The sequence below is a fragment of the Somniosus microcephalus genome, chromosome 5, assembly GCF_052327205.1.
Source record: "Somniosus microcephalus isolate GS21.2 chromosome 5, FLI_Smic_1.0, whole genome shotgun sequence".
In the NCBI taxonomy this organism is placed as follows: domain Eukaryota; kingdom Metazoa; phylum Chordata; class Chondrichthyes; order Squaliformes; family Somniosidae; genus Somniosus; species Somniosus microcephalus.
The window spans coordinates 272,361,187-272,382,741 of NC_140991.1; the positions used below are offsets into that span (position 1 = coordinate 272,361,187).

The following is a 21,555-nucleotide window of genomic DNA, read 5'->3' on the forward strand; positions in this document are numbered from 1 at the left end:
CTCTCTTCCCCCCCAGTCGCTCTCTCTCTTCCCCCCCAGTCGCTCTCTCTCTTCCCCCCCAGTCGCTCTCTCTCTTCCCCCCCAGTCGCTCTCTCTCTCTTCCCCCCCAGTCGCTCTCTCTCTCCCCCCCAGTCGCTCTCTCTCTTCCCCCCCAGTCGCTCTCTCTCTTCCCCCCAGTCGCTCTCTCTCTCTTCCCCCCAGTCGCTCTCTCTCTCTCCCCCCCAGTCGCTCTCTCTCTTCCCCCCCAGTCGCTCTCTCTCTTCCCCCCCAGTCGCTCTCTCTCTCTCTCCCCCCCAGTCGCTCTCTCTCTCTTCCCCCCAGTCGCTCTCTCTCCCCCAGTCGCTCTCTCTCTTCCCCCCAGTCGCTCTCTCTCTTCCCCCCCAGTCGCTCTCTCTCTTCCCCCCCAGTCGCTCTCTCTCTTCCCCCCCAGTCGCTCTCTCTCTTCCCCCCCAGTCGCTCTCTCTTCCCCCCCAGTCGCTCTCTCTCTTCCCCCCCAGTCGCTCTCTCTCTCTCCCCCCCAGTCGCTCTCTCTCTTCCCCCCCAGTCGCTCTCTCTCTTCCCCCCAGTCGCTCTCTCTCTCTCCCCCCCAGTCGCTCTCTCTCTTCCCCCCCAGTCGCTCTCTCTCTTCCCCCCAGTCGCTCTCTCTCTCTCTCCCCCCCAGTCGCTCTCTCTCTCTTCCCCCCCAGTCGCTCTCTCTCTTCCCCCCAGTCGCTCTCTCTCTTCCCCCCAGTCGCTCTCTCTCTTCCCCCCAGTCGCTCTCTCTCTTCCCCCCCAGTCGCTCTCTCTCTTCCCCCCCAGTCGCTCTCTCTCTTCCCCCCCAGTCGCTCTCTCTCTTCCCCCCCAGTCGCTCTCTCTCTTCCCCCCCAGTCGCTCTCTCTCTCCCCCCCAGTCGCTCTCTCTTCCCCCCAGTCGCTCTCTCTTCCCCCAGTCGCTCTCTCTCTTCCCCCCCAGTCGCTCTCTCTCTTCCCCCCCAGTCGCTCTCTCTCTTCCCCCCCCAGTCGCTCTCTCTCTTCCCCCCAGTCGCTCTCTCTCTTCCCCCCCAGTCGCTCTCTCTCTTCCCCCCAGTCGCTCTCTCTTCCCCCCCAGTCGCTCTCTCTCTTCCCCCCCAGTCGCTCTCTCTCTTCCCCCCAGTCGCTCTCTCTCTTCCCCCCCAGTCGCTCTCTCTTCCCCCAGTCGCTCTCTCTTCCCCCCCAGTCGCTCTCTCTCTTCCCCCCCAGTCGCTCTCTCTTCCCCCAGTCGCTCTCTCTTCCCCCCAGTCGCTCTCTCTCTTCCCCCCAGTCGCTCTCTCTCTTCCCCCCCAGTCGCTCTCTCTCTCTTCCCCCCCAGTCGCTCTCTCTCTTCCCCCCCAGTCGCTCTCTCTTCCCCCCCAGTCGCTCTCTTCCCCCCAGTCGCTCTCTCTCTTCCCCCCAGTCGCTCTCTCTCTTCCCCCCCAGTCGCTCTCTCTTCCGCCCCCCCAGTCGCTCGTCTCTCTTCCCCCCCCAGTCGCTCTCTCTTCCCCCCAGTCGCTCTCTCTCCCCCAGTCGCTCTCTCTTCCCCCCAGTCGCTCTCTCTCTTCCCCCCCAGTCGCTCTCTCTCTTCCCCCCCAGTCGCTCTCTCTCTCTCTTCCCCCCAGTCGCTCTCTCTCTCTTCCCCCCCAGTCGCTCTCTCGTCCTCTTCCCCCCCAGTCGCTCTCTGTCCCTCTTCCCCCCCAGTCGCTCTCTCTCTTCCCCCCCAGTCGCTCTCTGTCCCTCTTCCCCCCCAGTCGCTCTCTCTCTTCCCCCCCAGTCGCTCTCTCTCTTCCCCCCCAGTCGCTCTCTCTCTTCCCCCCCAGTCGCTCTCTCTCTTCCCCCCCAGTCGCTCTCTCTCTTCCCCCCAGTCGCTCTCTCTCTTCCCCCCCAGTCGCTCTCTCTCTTCCCCCCCAGTCGCTCTCTCTCTTCCCCCCCAGTCGCTCTCTCTCTTCCCCCCCAGTCGCTCTCTCTCTTCCCCCCCAGTCGCTCTCTCTCTTCCCCCCCAGTCGCTCTCTCTCTTCCCCCCCAGTCGCTCTCTCTCTTCCCCCCCAGTCGCTCTCTCTCTTCCCCCCCAGTCGCTCTCTCTCTTCCCCCCCAGTCGCTCTCTCTCTTCCCCCCCAGTCGCTCTCTCTCTTCCCCCCCAGTCGCTCTCTCTCTCCCCCCCAGTCGCTCTCTCTCTCCCCCCCAGTCGCTCTCTCTCTTCCCCCCCAGTCGCTCTCTCTCTTCCCCCCCAGTCGCTCTCTCTCTTCCCCCCCCAGTCGCTCTCTCTCTTCCCCCCCAGTCGCTCTCTCTCTTCCCCCCCAGTCGCTCTCTCTCTTCCCCACCAGTCGCTCTCTCTCTTCCCCACCAGTCGCTCTCTCTCTTCCCCCCCAGTCGCTCTCTCTTCCCCCCCCAGTCGCTCTCTCTCTTCCCCCCCAGTCGCTCTCTCTCTTCCCCCCCAGTCGCTCTCTCTCTTCCCCCCCAGTCGCTCTCTCTTCCGCCCCCCCAGTCGCTCTCTCTCTTCCCCCCCAGTCGCTCTCTCTTCCCCCCCAGTCGCTCTCTCTTCCCCCCAGTCGCTCTCTCTCTTCCCCCCAGTCGCTCTCTCTCTTCCCCCCCAGTCGCTCTCTCTCTCTTCCCCACCAGTCGCTCTCTCTCTTCCCCCCCAGTCGCTCTCTCTCTTCTCCCCCAGTCTCTCTCTCTCTTCCCCCCCAGTCGCTCTCTCTTCCGCCCCCCCCAGTCGCTGTCTCTCTTCCCCCCCCAGTCGCTCTCTCTTCCCCCCAGTCGCTCTCTCTTCCGCCCCCCCAGTCGCTCTCTCTCTTCCCCCCCCAGTCGCTCTCTCTCTTCCCCCACCCAGTCGCTCTCTCTCTCTTCCCCCCCAGTCGCTCTCTCTCTCTCTTCCCCACCAGTCGCTCTCTCTCTTCCCCCCCAGTCGCTCTCTCTCTTCCCCCCCAGTCGCTCTCTCTCTCTCTCTTCCCCCCCAGTCACTCTCTCTCTCTCTTCCCCCCAGTCGCTCTCTTCCCCCCAGTCGCTCTCTCTCTTCCCCCCAGTCGCTCTCTCTCTCTCTTCCCCCCCAGTCGCTCTCTCTCTCTTCCCCACCAGTCGCTCTCTCTCTTCCCCCCCAGTCGCTCTCTCTCTTCCCCCCCAGTCGCTCTCTCTCTTCCCCCCCAGTCGCTCTCTCTCTTCCCCCCCAGTCGCTCTCTCTTCCGCCCCCCCCCCAGTCGCTGTCTCTCTTCCCCCCCCCCAGTCGCTCTCTCTTCCCCCCAGTCGCTCTCTCTCTCTTCCCCACCAGTCGCTCTCTCTCTTCCCCCCCAGTCGCTCTCTCTCTTCCCCCCAGTCGCTCTCTCTCTCTCTTCCCCCCCAGTCACCCTCTCTCTTCCCCACCAGTCGCTCTCTCTTCCCCCCCAGTCGCTCTCTCTCTTCCCCCCCAGTCGCTCTCTCTCTTCCCCCCCAGTCGCTCTCTCTCTTCCCCCCCAGTCGCTCTCTCTCTTCCCCCCCAGTCGCTCTCTCTCTTCCCCCCCAGTCGCTCTCTCTTCCCCCCCAGTCGCTCTCTCTCTTCCCCCCCAGTCGCTCTCTCTCTTCCCCCCCAGTCGCTCTCTCTCTTCCCCCCCAGTCGCTCTCTCTCTTCCCCCCCAGTCGCTCTCTCTTCCCCCCCAGTCGCTCTCTCTCTTCCCCCCCCAGTCGCTCTCTCTCTTCCCCCCCAGTCGCTCTCTCTCTTCCCCCCCCAGTCGCTCTCTCTCTTCCCCACCAGTCGCTCTCTCTCTTCCCCACCAGTCGCTCTCTCTCTTCCCCCCCAGTCGCTCTCTCTCTTCCCCCCCAGTCGCTCTCTCTTCCCCCCCAGTCGCTCTCTCTCTTCCCCCCCCAGTCGCTCTCTCTCTTCCCCCCCAGTCGCTCTCTCTCTTCCCCCCCCAGTCGCTCTCTCTCTTCCCCACCAGTCGCTCTCTCTCTTCCCCACCAGTCGCTCTCTCTCTTCCCCCCCAGTCGCTCTCTCTTCCCCCCCCAGTCGCTCTCTCTCTTCCCCCCCAGTCGCTCTCTCTCTTCCCCCCCAGTCGCTCTCTCTCTTCCCCCCCAGTCGCTCTCTCTCTTCCCCCCAGTCGCTCTCTCTTCCGCCCCCCCAGTCGCTCTCTCTCTTCCCCCCCCAGTCGCTCTCTCTTCCCCCCAGTCGCTCTCTCTTCCCCCCAGTCGCTCTCTCTCTTCCCCCCAGTCGCTCTCTCTCTTCCCCCCCAGTCGCTCTCTCTCTCTTCCCCACCAGTCGCTCTCTCTCTTCCCCCCCAGTCGCTCTCTCTCTTCCCCCCCAGTCGCTCTCTCTTCCCCCCCAGTCGCTCTCTCTCTTCCCCCCCAGTCTCTCTCTCTCTTCCCCCCCAGTCGCTCTCTCTCTTCCCCCCCAGTCGCTCTCTCTCTTCCCCCCCAGTCGCTCTCTCTCTTCCCCCCCAGTCGCTCTCTCTTCCCCCCCAGTCGCTCTCTCTTCCGCCCCCCCCAGTCGCTGTCTCTCTTCCCCCCCCCAGTCGCTCTCTCTTCCCCCCAGTCGCTCTCTCTTCCGCCCCCCCCAGTCGCTCTCTCTCTTCCCCCCCCAGTCGCTCTCTCTCTTCCCCCCAGTCGCTCTCTCTCTCTCTTCCCCCCCAGTCGCTCTCTCTCTCTCTCTTCCCCACCAGTCGCTCTCTCTCTTCCCCCCCAGTCGCTCTCTCTCTTCCCCCCCAGTCGCTCTCTCTCTCTCTTCCCCCCCAGTCGCTCTCTCTCTCTCTTCCCCCCCAGTCACTCTCTCACTCTCTTCCCCCCAGTAGCTCTCTTCCCCCCAGTCGCTCTCTCTCTTCCCCCCCAGTCGCTCTCTCTCTCTCTTCCCCCCCAGTCGCTCTCTCTCTCTTCCCCACCAGTCGCTCTCTCTCTTCCCCCCCAGTCGCTCTCTCTCTTCCCCCCCAGTCGCTCTCTCTCTTCCCCCCCAGTCGCTCTCTCTTCCCCCCCAGTCGCTCTCTCTTCCGCCCCCCCCAGTCGCTGTCTCTCTTCCCCCCCCCAGTCGCTCTCTCTTCCCCCCCAGTCGCTCTCTCTTCCGCCCCCCCCAGTCGCTCTCTCTCTTCCCCCCCAGTCGCTCTCTCTCTTCCCCCCAGTCGCTCTCTCTCTCTCTTCCCCCCCAGTCGCTCTCTCTTCCGCCCCCCCCAGTCGCTCTCTCTTCCGCCCCCCCCAGTCGCTCTCTCTTCCGCCCCCCCCAGTCGCTCTCTCTCCCGCCCCCCCCAGTCGCTCTCTCTCTCTTCCCCCCCAGTCGCTCTCTCTCTCTCTTCCCCCCCAGTCGCTCTCTCTCTCTCTTCCCCCCAGTCGCTCTCTTCCCCCCAGTCGCTCTCTCTCTTCCCCCCCAGTCGCTCTCTCTCTCTCTTCCCCCCCAGTCGCTCTCTCTCTCTTCCCCACCAGTCGCTCTCTCTCTTCCCCCCCAGTCGCTCTCTCTCTTCCCCCCCAGTCGCTCTCTCTCTTCCCCCCCAGTCGCTCTCTCTTCCGCCCCCCCCAGTCGCTGTCTCTCTTCCCCCCCCAGTCGCTCTCTCTTCCCCCCAGTCGCTCTCTCTTCCGCCCCCCCCAGTCGCTCTCTCTCTTCCCCCCCAGTCGCTCTCTCTCTTCCCCCCAGTCGCTCTCTCTCTCTCTTCCCCCCAGTCGCTCTCTCTCTCTCTCTTCCCCACCAGTCGCTCTCTCTCTTCCCCCCCAGTCGCTCTCTCTCTTCCCCCCCAGTCGCTCTCGCTCTCTCTCTCTCTTCCCCCCCAGTCACTCTCTCTCTCTCTTCCCCCCAGTCGCTCTCTTCCCCCCAGTCGCTCTCTCTCTTCCCCCCCAGTCGCTCTCTCTCTCTCTTCCCCCCCAGTCGCTCTCTCTCTCTTCCCCACCAGTCGCTCTCTCTCTTCCCCCCCAGTCGCTCTCTCTCTTCCCCCCCAGTCGCTCTCTCTCTTCCCCCCCAGTCGCTCTCTCTTCCCCCCCAGTCGCTCTCTCTTCCGCCCCCCCCAGTCGCTGTCTCTCTTCCCCCCCCCAGTCGCTCTCTCTTCCCCCCAGTCGCTCTCTCTTCCGACCCCCCCCAGTCGCTCTCTCTCTTCCCCCCGTCGCTCTCTCTCTTCCCCCCAGTCGCTCTCTCTCTCTCTTCCCCCCCAGTCGCTCTCTCTTCCGCCCCCCCCAGTCGCTCTCTCTTCCGCCCCCCCCAGTCGCTCTCTCTTCCGCCCCCCCCAGTCGCTCTCTCTCCCGCCCCCCCCAGTCGCTCTCTCTCTTCCCCCCCAGTCGCTCTCTCTCTCTCTTCCCCCCCAGTCGCTCTCTCTCTCTCTTCCCCCCAGTCGCTCTCTTCCCCCCAGTCGCTCTCTCTCTTCCCCCCCAGTCGCTCTCTCTCTCTCTTCCCCCCCAGTCGCTCTCTCTCTTCCCCACCAGTCGCTCTCTCTCTTCCCCCCCAGTCGCTCTCTCTCTTCCCCCCCAGTCGCTCTCTCTCTTCCCCCCCAGTCGCTCTCTCTTCCGCCCCCCCCAGTCGCTGTCTCTCTTCCCCCCCCCAGTCGCTCTCTCTTCCCCCCAGTCGCTCTCTCTTCCGCCCCCCCCAGTCGCTCTCTCTCTTCCCCCCCAGTCGCTCTCTCTCTTCCCCCCAGTCGCTCTCTCTCTCTCTTCCCCCCCGTCGCCCTCTCTCTTCCCCACCAGTCGCTCTCTCTCTTCCCCCCCAGTCGCTCTCTCTCTTCCCCCCCAGTCGCTCTCTCTCTTCCCCCCCAGTCGCTCTCTCTCTTCCCCCCCAGTCGCTCTCTCTCTTCCCCCCCCAGTCGCTCTCTCTCTTCCCCCCCAGTCGCTCGCTCTCTTCCGCCCCCCCCAGTCGCTCGCTCTCTTCCGCCCCCCCGTCGCTCTCTCTTCCGCCCCCCCCAGTCGCTCTCTCTCTTCCCCCCCAGTCGCTCTCTCTCTTCCCCCCAGTCGCTCTCTCTCTCTCTTCCCCCCCAGTCGCCCTCTCTCTTCCCCACCAGTCGCTCTCTCTCTTCCCCCCCAGTCGCTCTCTCTCTTCCCCCCCAGTCGCTCTCTCTCTTCCCCCCCAGTCGCTCTCTCTTCCCCCCCAGTCGCTCTCTCTCTTCCCCCCCAGTCGCTCGCTCTCTTCCGCCCCCCCCAGTCGCTCGCTCTCTTCCGCCCCCCCCAGTCGCTCGCTCTCTTCCGCCCCCCCCCAGTCGCTCTCTCTTCCGCCCCCCCCAGTCGCTCTCTCTTCCGCCCCCCCCCCAGTCGCTCTCTCTCCCGCCCCCCCCAGTCGCTCTCTCTCTCCCGCCCCCCCCCAGTCGCTCTCTCTCTCTCTTCCCCCCCAGTCGCTCTCTCTCTCTCTTCCCCCCCAGTCGCTCTCTCTCTCTCTTCCCCCCCAGTCGCTCTCTCTCTCTCTTCCCCCCCAGTCGCTCTCTCTCTCTCTTCCCCCCCAGTCGCTCTCTCTCTCTCTTCCCCCCCAGTCGCTCTCTCTCTCTCTTCCCCCCCAGTCGCTCTCTCTCTCTCTTCCCCCCCAGTCGCTCTCTCTCTCTCTTCCCCCCCAGTCGCTCTCTCTCTCTCTTCCCCCCCAGTCGCTCTCTCTCTCTCTTCCCCCCCAGTCGCTCTCTCTCTCTCTTCCCCCCCAGTCGCTCTCTCTCTCTCTTCCCCCCCAGTCGCTCTCTCTCTCTCTTCCCCCCCAGTCGCTCTCTCTCTCTCTTCCCCCCCAGTCGCTCTCTCTCTCTCTTCCCCCCCAGTCGCTCTCTCTCTCTCTTCCCCCCCAGTCGCTCTCTCTCTCTCTTCCCCCCCAGTCGCTCTCTCTCTCTCTTCCCCCCCCAGTCGCTCTCTCTCTCTCTTCCCCCCCAGTCGCTCTCTCTCCCGCCCCCCCCAGTCGCTCTCTCTCTTCCCCCCCAGTCGCTCTCTCTCTCTCTCTCTCTTCCCCCCCAGTCGCTCGCTCTCTGCCAACAACATGCCCTCGAAAAAGCCTCGGCACCACCTATATATATATATATATATATATACACACACACATACATATATATATTACACAAATTATAACATTCATATCACAAATGTTTGCACCATAAGCTTCATATTTTTTCCTATGTATAGATTACACTACACTCCTCCAAAGAACTGTTAAGTCGCAATGGTTAAAATAAATGGGGTCCATGCATACCATCCTTGGGAGACTGTTCCTTCAACCAACTGCGAGGTAGGTTCCATTCCAGAGGAAGATGGCTGGACAGGTGATTCAAAATAGGAATTGAGGGCCCTCTACAAATTAGGGAAAGCAAAAATCAAACCAAAATCATCTTCAGTTGCCTTTTTTTTTTTTAAAACGATCATATTAATGCAGCTTAACTATGAAAGTGCCACAGTCTGCAACTATGCTTTTATGAGTAAACATCATCTTACATTGGCTGATCTGGTTTTTGTCCCCCTCCCCACCCTCAGGTTATTCTCTTATATTCTACGACAGTTAATCAAATTTAAACCTCACTGTAATGAGATTGATTATGAGCAGAAAATTGAAGCAGCAATGCCCCCAAACATAACTAGGTATGGTGTAGATGGCTGGGTGGGAGCTCAGAACATGAAAGAAAACATAACTTAAAGAACTTAACGGGAAAGACCCCAACAAGGTACGTAAGCTTTGTTCCTTCATTTCCCATGTACTACTGCAACAGTGGTGTAGTTAATAGAGCTGGAGGTACTTTAAGAATGGCTATAGAGTACTGTGCCTGAGGTATAATCTGCCACTTATAAAATTTCTTTGGCAGCAAGATTGAAACAGTAAGAAAATATAAGTGGCCAGGTAAAGACTTACATTTATATAGCGTCTTTCATGACCTCAGGGCATCCCAAAGCGCTTTACAGGCAATTAAGTACTTTTGAAGTGTAGCCACTATTGTAATGTAGGGAATGATAGCACAGTGGTAATGTTACTGGACTAGTAATCCAGAAGCCTGGACTAATGATCCAGAGACGTGAGTTCAAATCCCATCTACGGCAGCTGGGGAATTTAAATTCAGTTAATTAAATAAATCTGGAACTATCGGATTGGTTTGTTAAGGACCTTACCTGGCTATATGTGACTCCAGACCCACAGTAATGTGGTTGACTCTTAACTTGCCCTAGCAAGCCACTCAGTTGTAAAAAAGCGCTTCGAAAAACAGCAAGAATAAAACCATACGGACCACTCAGCACCGGCTACAGATACGGCAGCCGCACACCCAGTCGAATCTGCAAAAATTGAGAGAGCGTCCCACAGACTAGTAAAGCAACAGCCCGACAGTCATACTCACAGAATCATACCTTTCAGCCAATGTCCCAAACTCCTCCATCACCATCCCCGAGTATGTCCTGTCCCACCGGCAAGACAGACCCACCAGGGGTGGCGGCACAGTGGTATACAGTCGCGAAGGAGTGGCCCTAGGAGTCCTCAACATTGACTCCGGACCCCATGAAGTCTTATGAAGCCCCATCAGGTCCTCCCTCAGCTGATGAATCAGTACTCCTCCATGTTGAACACCACTTGGATGTCCATCATCAAGTGTGACTCGGTAGCACCACGACTGACTGAGCTGGCCGAGTCCTGAAGGACAAAGCTGCCAGTCTGGACCTGCGACAGATGGAGAGAACACCAACATGAGGGAAAAACCTACCTGACCTCGTCCTCACTAATCTACTTGTCGCAGATGCATCTGTCCATGACAGTATTGGTAGCAGTGACCACCGCACAGTCACTGTGGAGACAAAGTCCCATCTTCACACTGAGGACACCCTCCATCATGTTGTGTGACACTACCACCGTGCTAAATGGGATAGATTCGGAACAGATAGAACAGCTCAAAGCTGGGCATCCATGAGGCGCTGTGGGCTATCAGCAGCAGCATAATTGTATTCCACCACAATCAGTAACCTCATGGCTCAGCATATCCCTCACTATACCATTACCATCAAGCCACGGGACCAACCCTGGTTCAATAAGGAGTGGACAGGAGCAGCACCAGGTGTACTTAAAAATGCGGTGCCAACCTGGGGAAGCTGCAACACAGGACTACATGCATGCTAAACAGCAAAAGCAGCATGCTATAGACAGAGCTAAGCGATCCCACAATCAACGGATCAGATCAAAGCTCTGCAGTCCTGCCACATCCAGTCGTGAATGGTGGTGGACCATTAAACAACTAACAGGAGGAGGAGGCTCCATGAATATCCCCATCCTCAATGATGGTGGAGCCCAGCACGTGAGTGCAAAAGACAAAGCTGAAGCGCTTACAACCATCTTCAGCAAGAAGTGCCGAGTGGATGATCCATATCGGCCTCCTCCTGAGGTCCCCACCATCTCAGAAGCCAGTCTTCAGCCAATTCGATTCACTCCACTTGATATCAAGAAATGGCTGAGCGCACTGAATACAGCAAAGGCTGTGGGCCCCCGACAACATCCCGGCTGTCGTGCTGAAGACTTGTACTCCAGAACTAGCCACGCCTCTAGCCAAGCTGTTCCAGTACAGCTACAACACTGGCATCTATCCGACAATGTGGAAAACTGCCCAGGTATGTCCTGTCCACAAAAAGCAGGAACGAATCCAATCCGGCCAATTACTGCCCCATCAGTCTACTCTCAATCATCAGCAAAGTAATGGATGGTGTTGTTGACAGTGCTATCAAGCAGCACTTACTCACCAATAACCTGCTCACTGATGCCCAGTTTGGGTTCCGCCAGGACCACTCGGCTCCAGACCTCATTACAGCCTTGGTCCAAACATGGACAAAAGAGCTGAATTCCAAAGGTAAGGTGAGAGTGACTGCCCTTGACATCAAGGCAGCATTTGATAGAATGTGGCATCAAGGAACCCTAGTAAAACTGAAGTCAATGGGAATCAAAGGGAAAACTCTCCACTGGCTGGAGTCATACCTAGCACAAAGGAAGATGGTTGTGGTGGTTGGAGGTCAATCATCTCCGCCCCAGGGCATCGCTGCAGGAGTTCCTCAGGGCAGTGTCCTCGCCCCAACCATCTTCAGCTGCTCCATCAATGACTTTCCCTCCATCAGAAGGTCAGAAATGGGGATATTCGCTGATGACTGCGGTTCTGGACTTTTGGACATTTTACATGCAGATAGCACCCTCTGGTGGTGGTTATTGTGTTAGCAGTGGTTGTATGCAGCAGAGGTCATTTGACCTTTCTACCTTTCTTCCTGTTTGACCCAGGAAGTAGAATTCCAGGAAGAACCTACTGAGTAATGGAGGATCTTCCATGAGGGATCCTCAATCCAATGTAATCTGATCTCATATGTTAGGCCAGGCGCAATATCTGTGAGTATCTTTGTTTGTTAGCATAATAGCAATTTTGTCAGTGTAGTATTTTGACAATACTATGTTTATGAGAAGTAATAGTTGATATTTACAGAAGTACAGTCCAAATGTTAGTTAGTTATACAATTAGTCTATTCTACTGTTGTAAATATGTTTATATCTTATGTAATATCGAATGTATAGTACATGAAACTTTGTGCTATCCGGAGGTGAGCTATCCGGCAATCTGGAGCCACCGGCAAAAATCAGCAGCCGTTTTTTATTCTTTTTGTTTGTTTTTTTTGCTTTGTTTGAACAGTCAAGCTGTGCAAGGTCTGTAGCTATAGCAACAGCTTCAGCTACAGAGCTTTAGGGCCACACCCGAGTGTTTAGAAGCTGTTGCTAAGCAACAGTGTTTGTTGTCAAATACGGAGATAAGAATCTCCGTATCTCTCAACATTAACTCTGGAGAGTACGGCAGTTTTGAGGCAACGGCAACAGCTCGGTCCCGTAGGTGCCGGATAGCACAAAGTTTCCTGTACTCAGTTTATGTACAAAACATACTTTGTCTTTGTTTACAGTTTCACAAATTTGTTCAAGTAAAACTTCAAACAGCGAAACGGCTTCACGAGGAATTATTTGAATAAGTGTATAACTTGCTGGATAACTAGATAGGAGCACATCTAGCGAGGCCAGTACAGTGAAAAGATAGCAATACGGCTAGCTGTGAAGAGTGGAGCAGCAGGAACTCAGAGTGAGCCTTAACCTCGTAGACCACACCTACCTCACATCAACATGTCAGAAGATAATGACGAAAATGCTTTGCAGCGAGGAGAAGACCTTAAACAGGCAGACGAAACTGTAGAATGTGACAATCGGTCTATAAGCTCCGGTTACTTCAGATCGCAAGCTGGTTCACAGTCATCGGGTGGTTCTAGAGTAAGCGTGGCCATCGCCAGAGCACGGGCTAAGCTAGTAGCAGCTCAAGCCAGAGCTGCGCATGCGAACAGTGAAATAGAAATAAAAGTAAGACAGGCCCGTCTTCAAGCTGAACCCCAAGCCGAACAGGCCCGACTCCAAGCCGAACAGGCCCGACTGACTCCAAGCTGAATTCCAAGCCGAACAGGCCCGTCACCAAGTGGAACGCTAGGCTGAACAGGCCCGTCTCCAAGCCACATTAGACGCTCTGCAGCAACAAAAAGAGATAGATGCTGCATTAGCTGAGACACAAGTATTCGAGGCAATTTTGGAGGGAGCTGATCCCGAGACAGCCTACAAACCTTTAATTCCCATTTCGCGGCAGAGTCGACGACAGCGCACCATAGATTACGTGAGCGACCATGCCGACATACAGTTTACAAGAGAAAGGGATGAAGGCCCGCGCATCTCTACAGACGCAAGCACTTCATATAACATGCCCCAAGTTGCCAACCAAGGTCAAAGTAGACAGCGTGCCTCAAGCCGCAGAGTCTCCCCCAGCAGGACGGAAGACACGGTGCAGAGGAATAGAACGCTGGATAGAGAAAGTCAGCAGCGAACCCCCTCTCGTTTCCTTGAGACCCCCAACAGAACCCCTATTTAGGGCAACCCTGGCACAGGTCCCAGTACCTACGACCTTGCCAAATACCTTGCACGCACCCAGCTGGTGACTACAGGGTTAACCAAGTTTGATGACAGCCCGGAGAATTATCGGGCTTGGAAGTCCTGCTTCCACGATGCCATATCGGGCTTAGACCTGTCGGCAGGAGAAGAGCTCGGCCTCCTTATCAAATGGCTCGGTCCAGAGTCTGCCGGACAGGCATGCAGGATAAAAGCGGCCAATGTAGGACATCTGCCAGCAGGGTTGAACACGGCTTGGGCAAGGCTGGAAGAAAGCTACGGCTCGCCTGAAGCCATTGAAAGGGCTCTCTGACAGGTTGGAGAACTTTCCGAGGTTGACGAGTAAGGAACCCCAGAAGCTCCGCAACCTTGTAGATCTGCTATCGGAACGCGAAGCTGCAAAGCAGGACGGCTACCTACCCGGTCTATCGTACTTAGACACTTCCAGAGGGGTAAGTCCCATCGTTGAGAAGCTTCCATCTAACCTGCAGGAGAAGTGGATAACGTTTGGATCAAAGTTCAAGCTAAAGCACAACGTGGTCTTCCCACCATTCTCTGCGTTTGCCAAATTCATCCGTAAAGAAACCAAAGCCAGGAACGACCCCAGCTTCAACCTCTTCTTCTCCCACCCAGCACTTGCCAGAAGAGACAAGTTTGACAGACATGGAAAGACACCAATATCTGTCCACAAAATGCAAGTGCCCTCAACTGAGAACACAAAGATTCAGAAGAAACCTGAGGATATGAGCAAACAATGCCCTATCCACAACAAGCTCCATCCTTTAAAGAAGGCAGCACGGTGGCATAGTGGTTAGCACTGTTGCCTCACAGCGCCAGGGACCCGGGTTCGAATCCGGCCTCGGGTAACTGTCTGTGTGGAGTTTGCACATTCTCCCAGTGTTTGCGTGGGTTTCCTCCGGGTGCTCCGGTTTCCTCCCACAATCCAAAAATGTGCGGGTTAGGTTGATTGGCTATGATAAAATTGACCCTTAGTGCTAGGGGGATTAAATACGTGGGGTTACGGGGATCGGGTGGGATATGTGTCGGTGCAGGCTCGATGGGCCGAAATGGCCTCTATCTGCATTGGGGGGTTTCTGTGAAAAAAAAGTGCAGAGGCTTCAGGGAGATGTCCCTGGAAGATCGGAAACAATATCTTAAAGAGAACTTTATATGTTTCAAGTGCTGCTCTGCCACGAGCCATCTCGCCAAGAACTGCAAGGTAGATGAAAAATGCACAGAATGTGAAAGTGATCGGCACATTTCAGCACTCCACCCAGGCCCAGCTCCTTGGAAGTCAGAGTCGCCTCCTCCCGCCTCAGAGCACGGCGGGGAAAGAGAGGGAGCTGCCGGTCCAGAGATTACATCCAGGTGCACCGAGGTGTGTGGAGAATGAGTGAGTGCAAGAGCATGCTCCAAGATATGCCTCGTTAATGTGTACCCTGTAGGACGTCGCCAAGAATCTGAGAAGATGTATGCCATACTAGACGAACAAAGCAATCGTTCTCTAGCAAGATCCGAGTTCTTCAACATCTTCAAGATCAAAGGAAGTCCGTCGCCTTACACGCTGAAGACGTGTGCTGGACTTTCAGAGACAGCCGGCAGGAGGGCTTGCGGTTATGTTGTTGAGTCAGCCAACGGGAAGATTAGCCTCCCCCTTCCTACACTCATCGAATGTAATCAAGTCCCCGACAACCGTTCTGAGATTCCCACTCCGAATGCAGCTCGTCATCAGAGACGCATTGCAGACGAGATCCCACCTCTTGATCCAGATGCAGGCATACTTCTGTTATTGGGAAGGGACATCCTGAGGGTACATAAGATAAGGAAACAGATCAACGGTCCACATGATGCCCCTTTCGCCCAAAGGCTAGACCTCGGCTGGGTCGTTGTTGATGTGTGCCTCAAGGGCGCTCACAAGCCAAAGATGAAAGCACACTTCCTAGAATTTGTAAAGAAAATGCTGGTCAACGATCATGCAGAGATAGCTCCTCCACTCCAGGAAGGCCAAGAGTGTTGGTACCTCCCTTCCTTCGGAGTCTATCACCCCAAAAAGCCGGAACAGATCCGCGTGGTGTTTGACTCCAGTGCACCATATCAGGGAGTCTCTCTCAACGACGTACTCCTCACGGGGCCCGATCTTAACAACAGCCTCTTGGGAGTACTCATGAGATTCAGGAAAGAGCCCGTCGCCATCACTGCCGATATCCAGCACATGTTTCATTGCTTTGTGGTGAGAGAAGACCACAGAGACTTCCTCCGCTTCCTGTGGTATCGGGACAACGACCCCAACAGAGACATTGTGGACTACAGAATGCGTGTCCATGTCTTCGGGAATAGCCCGTCCCCTGCTGTCGCCATATACGGACTGAGGAGGGCTGCCAAGGAAGAAGACGCCGACTTTGGCAGTGATGTGAGAGGGTTCATCGAACGAGAGTTCTATGTCGACGACGCACTGAAGTCATTCCCGACCAAAGCAGAGGCCATCAGTACCCTTGGACGAGCTCAGGAACTACTTGCACTATCCAACCTCAGGCTGCATAAGATAGCCTCTAACAGACCAGCAGTGATGGAGGCATTCCCCCCTGAAGATCGTGCTAAGGACGTCAAGGATCTAGACCTCTTCACTGATGACCTCCCCCTACAGCGTAGCCTAGGAGTGTCTTGAAACATAGCAACAGACACGTTCACGTTCCAAGTCTTAGATGCCAAGAAACCCTTCACACGTAGAGGAGTGCTCTCTACAGTCAACAGCCTATACGACCCTCTCGGCTTCTTAGCCCGTCACCATACAAGGCAGGCTGCTCCTCAGGGAACTCTCCACACGCGCTGAAGAGTGGGATTCACCTCTCCCTGAAGAGATGCAAGCAAAGTGGGACAGATGGAGACTCACTCCAAGATTTACAGGAGATCCGAATACCTCGCTCCGATACGTCCTTCTCTCCCTTAAATGCCCAATTAAAAGAGCTTTGTGTCTTTGCAGACGCATCCGCTAAGGCCATTGCAAGTGTGGCTTATCTGAAGGTCACCACCCAAGATGGACAAAGCAAAATCGGCTTCGTCTTTGATAGGGGCAAGTTGGCGCCCCAGCCAGACCTCACCATACCCAGATTGGAACTGTGCGTAGCAGAACGCAACCTACCCCCTCACAGCAGTCTACGGAAGCTGCATCCTATCGTCGGCACCGACGGCCCGTCTCTGAGGTGGTTCTTCTTTTGTCGCCAGAGGACTCCAGTGACAAGTAGAGTTTGGACTATGTGGAGTCATCAACGACCCCAGACGGGGAGTGTTCTGGACTTATGGACATTATACATGCAGATAGCACCCTCTGGTGGTGGTTATTGTGTTAGCAGTGGTTGTATGCAGCAGAGGTCATTTGACCTTTCTACCTGTTTGACCCAGGAAGTAGAATTCCAGGAAGAACCTACTGAGTAATGGAGGATCTTCCATGAGGGATCCTCAATCCAATGTAATCTGATCTCATATGTTAGGCCAGGCGCAATATCTGTGAGTATCTTTGTTTGTTAGCATAATAGCAATTTTGTCAGTGTAGTATTTTGACAATACTATGTTTATGAGAAGTAATAGTTGATATTTACAGAAGTACAGTCCAAATGTTAGTTATACAATTAGTCTCTTCTACTGTTGTAAATATGTTTATATCTTATGTAATATCGAATGTATAGTACTCAGTTTATGTACAAAACATGCTTTGTCTTTGTTTACAGTTTCACAAATTTGTTCAAGTAAAGCTTCAAACAGCGAAACGGCTTCACGAGGAATTATTTGAATAAGTGTTTAACTTGCTGGTTAACTAGATAGGAGCACGTCTAGCGAGGCCAGTACAACTGCAGTGTTCAGTGCCATTCGCAACTCCTCAGATAAGGAAGCAGTCCATGCCTGTGTGCAGCAAGACCTGGACGACATTTAGGCTTGGGCTGATAAGTGGCAGGTAACATTCGCACCACACAAGTGCAAGGCAATGACTATCTCCAACAAGCGAGCGTCTAACCACCGCCCTTGACATTCAACGGCATTACCATCGCCGAATCCCCCACCATTAATATCCTGGGGGTCACCATTGACCAGAAACTAAACTGGACCAGCCACATAAATACTGTGGCAACAAGAGCAGGTCAGAGGCTGGGTATTCTGGGGCAAGTGCCTCACCTCCTGACTCTCCAAAGCCTTTCCATCATCTACAAGGCACAAGTAAGGAGTGTGATGGAATACTCTCCACTTGCCTGGATGAATGCAGCTCCAACAACACTCAAGAAGCTCAACACCATCCAAGACAAAGCACTCCCTCCACCACAGGCGTACCGTGGCTGCAGTGTGTACAAACTACAAGATGCACTGCAGCAACTCGCCAAGGCTTCTTCGGCAGCACCTCCCAAACCCGCAACCGCTACCACCTAGAAGGACAAGGGCAGCAGGCACATGGGAACACCACCACCTCCAACTTCCCCAGCGACGCCCACATCCCATGAACGAATAAAAAAAAGTAGGTAGCACTGCGCAGAGATCAAATACCTGATGCACTGATCTTTCACTATCATCAATGCAACGCTGAATCGACGTACAGATCTCCCTCAAATGACCCAGTCCAACTTTTCCAAGATATCTACATCATGACGGTTTTTGCAGTAGTTCATTTGCATCTCTGCTCCAGGCCAATATGCTGAGCTGATGCAGCATCTCAGAAACCAATCCGTCGGAACAGACAAAACTTCATAAAAAGTATATATTTAAAAAAAAAGATTTAACAGGCAAAGAAAGTTCAGTCGGTGCATTTTTCATATAACATACTCCCACTGCTCTATTTCTGCCTTCCCCCTTAACCAGAGAGGTTATGCAAATCCCTTCACAGGTCTGTTCACTCCAGTGAAAGCTGCACTTTAGACCTGCTTAGGAGCCAATCTGGAGCTAGGCAACTGCAGAAATCTCCCTGCGAGTTAAGTGCGACCCTCCCCTCCCCAACGTCAAGTTCAAGCACCTCATCATGACCTCAGGACATCCCAAAGCGCTTTACAGCCAATGAAGTACTTCTGAAGTGTTGTAATGTAGGAAACCCGGCAACCAATTTGCGCACAGCACGGTCCAACAAACAGCAATGCAGTAAATAACCAAATTTGTTTTTTTGGTGATGCTGTTTGAGGGATAAATATTGGCCAGGACCCCGGGGGAAACTCCCTTGCTCTTCAAAATAGTGCCATGGGATCTTTTACAACCACCTGAGGGGGCAGTTAGTTTAACGTCTCATCTGAAAGATGGTGAAGAACTGCTGACGGAGAATAGATGCAGCTTTGCCAGCACTACCCACATCCTGTTCACAAATAAAATTGAATGCCCCATTCCCCACCGAACAGTAAATTGACCGGCGTGGCACCTCCAGCGTCTCACCACCACCACCTCCCCCCATGGCATTTGAATGAGGTCATCACTAAAAAAAAGGCCACCAACTTTTACTGCTCAGTGAACCTACTTCTAAGAGCCAGTCATTTACCGCCAGGTAACACTGAGCTACGGCCTGGTCCGTATCGGTCACAAGAGCGAATTCGGCACAAAGTCCCAGTCGGCGCCTCTCCTCCTCCGTTGGATTCACTTCACCCTCCGGCTCTGCTTGCTGGGGCCCAGCCGCTGTCCGAAGGTCCGGCCCGGACAGCCTTGGTCTTTTACTCTGCGGCTCGCTCATCCCAGGACCTCGAAACGAACAAACTGTAACGGAAAGTGGAATCAGACGGATGCGGCCGTTCGATCTTCGCATTCTACTGCTCTTCCTCCATCAATCAGCACTGCGCACACTCGCCCCGTCCTCCGATTGGAGCAGAGCGGCGGTCTCGGTTGCTCTCTAGCACCCCCAGCAGGGAGGCTGCATTATAGCACAAACTCATTCATCATCACTTTCGCGTCTTCTCGCTCTTCCCTTCTGCGGCACAGAGGTAAATCGTGTTAGCGCCACCCCCCTCATATTTAAGAGTCACGCTGTCCTATAGACAGCATCTCCAGAACCTTGGAAAGAAACTCAAGAGTAGGGTCAACTTGATCCAGAAACTCGCAGCATCCACATGGGGAGCAGACGCTCAAACCTTCCGTACAGCAGCACTCGCCCTGGTGTACTCTACAGCGGAGTACTGCTCTCCAGCATGGCTATCAAGTCCGCATGTCAAATCCATTGATGTCTAGCTGTATTCTACTATGAGAATTATCACCGGTACGCTTTTATCGACACCAACACCTTGGCTGCCCGTGCTGGCAAACATCGCATCACCACACCTACGCCGTGAATATGCAGCCTCCAGAGAATACAACTGCTACACCAGCAAAGACATGACTTTCCGCTTCAAACTGCCCCGTGCGGTCAAACAGCCTTTATTCCCATTTCTAATTTATTTTTTATAACTAATAAACGGAAATGTTAAAAAAAAATGAAAAAGACACATTTTTTAATGCCCCTATGATTCTTCTCCTGGGTTCCTCGCAGCACTGCCCAGGACATTAATCTTCAATTCCTAGAGACTCCGGGACAATCCTGGAGGGTTGGCAACCCTATTGACCACCTGGTAGGTGGGGGTGGTTGGCAGGCAGATTGGATGATCTTCACGTGGGTCTGCTCCAGGGCCTGGCCAAAATCGTCATTCACAGGCCCAAGGTGCATAGGATCAATGGGGAGGGTTGCTCCAATTGCCTGCCTCTGTTTTACAGCCTTGTGTACACCCAGGAGAGGGATCACACAGTGTTCACCGGTGCGTTCAAGGTTTTCTGCGACCGGTGGACATCACAGGATCTTACTTGCATCATAGGTGATGAGAACCAGATTATAATTTAGTTCAATTTATTTTGGAGCTATATTAGTGGTGCCCTCCTCTTGAGCATTACCTCACATTTACTGACATTGACTTCCACCTGCCACTTTTTAGCCAATTCCCCAATCTTAGCAATGTCCCTTTGCAGTTTCCTTAGATCTTCTAAAGAATTAACTTATGCCTCATATTTTGGTATCATCTGCAAATTTTGACACCACTCCCTCTGAGCCTATATCCAAATTATTGACATACACAGTGAACGGAAGTGGCCCTAGAACTGAACCTTGTGGGATACTCAATTCCAAACATTCTGAAAAATTGCCCTTAACTCCTACTCTCTCTTTTCTCCCTTCTAACCAATTTTTAATAGTATGCTGTCTTCCCCTAATTCAATGCCCCTTAATCTTCTCTAATAATCTGCCATGTAGTACCTTGTCAAAGGTTTTCCTAAGTCCATGTACACCACATCCACTGCATTTTCCCATCTACTGTTACCTCCTCAAAGAATTCTATGAGGTTTGTTAAGTATGATTGTCTCTTCCGAAATCCATGCTGGCTACTTCGAATTATTTTCTCTTTATTTAGATATGTCAAAATTTCATCCTTAATTAAATACTAAAATTTTCCTTACAACAGATGTTAATCTAACTGGCCTGTAATTAGCTGTCTCCCGTTTTAGAAATGGGTACGACATTGCCAATCTCTAGTCCTCTGGAACATATCCACACTCAATAGAGCTCTGAAAAATAATATCTAGGGCCTCTGCAATTTCCTCCTTAATCTCCCTTTTTACTGATATACATTTAAAAATATTTTACCGTTCTTTTTGATGTTTTTAATTTTTTTTCTTCATACTCCCTCTTAATTTTCCGTGTCCCTCTCTTATCCTATTCTTCTTTACTCATGTTCTCTCTTTTCGGCCATCATCTTCAATTTTAATTGGTTTCTAACATCTTTATTTATCCATGGCATCCCAAAACTATTAGTAGTTTCCTTCTTTTTTAATGGAAAAGACTTATTCTGTACATATGCAATCTCTTGTTTAAAAACATCCTACTGTTATAAGAACATAAGAACATAAGAAATAGGAGCAGGAGTAGGCCAATCGGCCCCTCGAGCCTGCTCCGCCATTCAATAAGATCATGGCTGATCTGATCCTTACCGCCAATCCACTATCACAGGACCATCTCCTGAATCTAACAGAATTAGACACACGAAACAGGAGCAGAATCAGGCTACACGGCCCCTGGGCCCGCTCCGCTACCCACAGGGCCATGACTGATCCGAACCTAGACTCATGTCCAAATTCCTGCCCGCTCCCCGTAACCCTTAATTCCCTTTTCTTCTAGGAAACTGTCTATTTCTGTTTTAAATTTATGTAATGATGTAGCTTCGACAGCTTTTTGGGGCAGCATATTCCATGGACCTACCACCCTCTGAGTGAAGTAGTTCCTCCTCATCTCAGTTTTCAAAGAGCAGCCCCTTATTCTAAGACTATGCCCCCTAGTTCTAGTTTCACCCATCATTGGGAACATCCTCCCCGCATCCACCCGATCCAACCCCTTCACAATCTTATATGTTTCAATAAGATCGCCTCTCATTCTTCTGAACTCCAATGAGTAGAGTCCCAATCTACTCAACCTCTCCTCATATGTCCATCCCCTCATCCCCGGGATTAACCGAGTGAACCTTCTTTGTACTGACTCGAGAGCAAGTATGTCTTTTCTTAAGTATGGACACCAAAACTGTATGCAGTATTCCAGGTGCGGTCTCACCAATACCTTGTACAACTGAAGCAATACCTCCCTATTTTTATATTCTATCCCCCTAGCAATGAAAGCCAACATTCCATTGGCCTTCTTAATCACTTGCTGCACCTGCATACTAACCTTTTGAGTTTTGTGCACCAGGACTCCCGATCCCTTTGTACTTCAGTACTTTCCAGTTTCTTGCCATTAAG

General features: G+C 53.8%; 1 protein-coding gene across 3 annotated transcripts in view; it reads right to left on the reverse strand.

Moving 5' to 3' along the window:
- Positions 1 to 21,555, reverse strand: part of tdp2b (tyrosyl-DNA phosphodiesterase 2b) — a 71,160-nt gene that overhangs the window by 45,457 nt on the left and 4,148 nt on the right. The window contains exons 2-3 of one of the 3 annotated variants that reach the window (XM_085988948.1): positions 18,275 to 18,507; positions 8,071 to 8,168 (exon numbers count right to left, since the gene is read on the reverse strand). In XM_085988948.1, coding sequence (XP_085845074.1) covers positions 8,071 to 8,168; positions 18,275 to 18,484 — 308 coding nt within the window. In that variant the 5' untranslated portion in view covers positions 18,485 to 18,507. Of the gene's footprint in view, positions 1 to 8,070; positions 8,169 to 18,274; positions 18,634 to 21,555 lie in introns of those variants that run through there. The other 2 variants (XM_085988947.1, XM_085988946.1) reach the window with 2 other exon arrangements.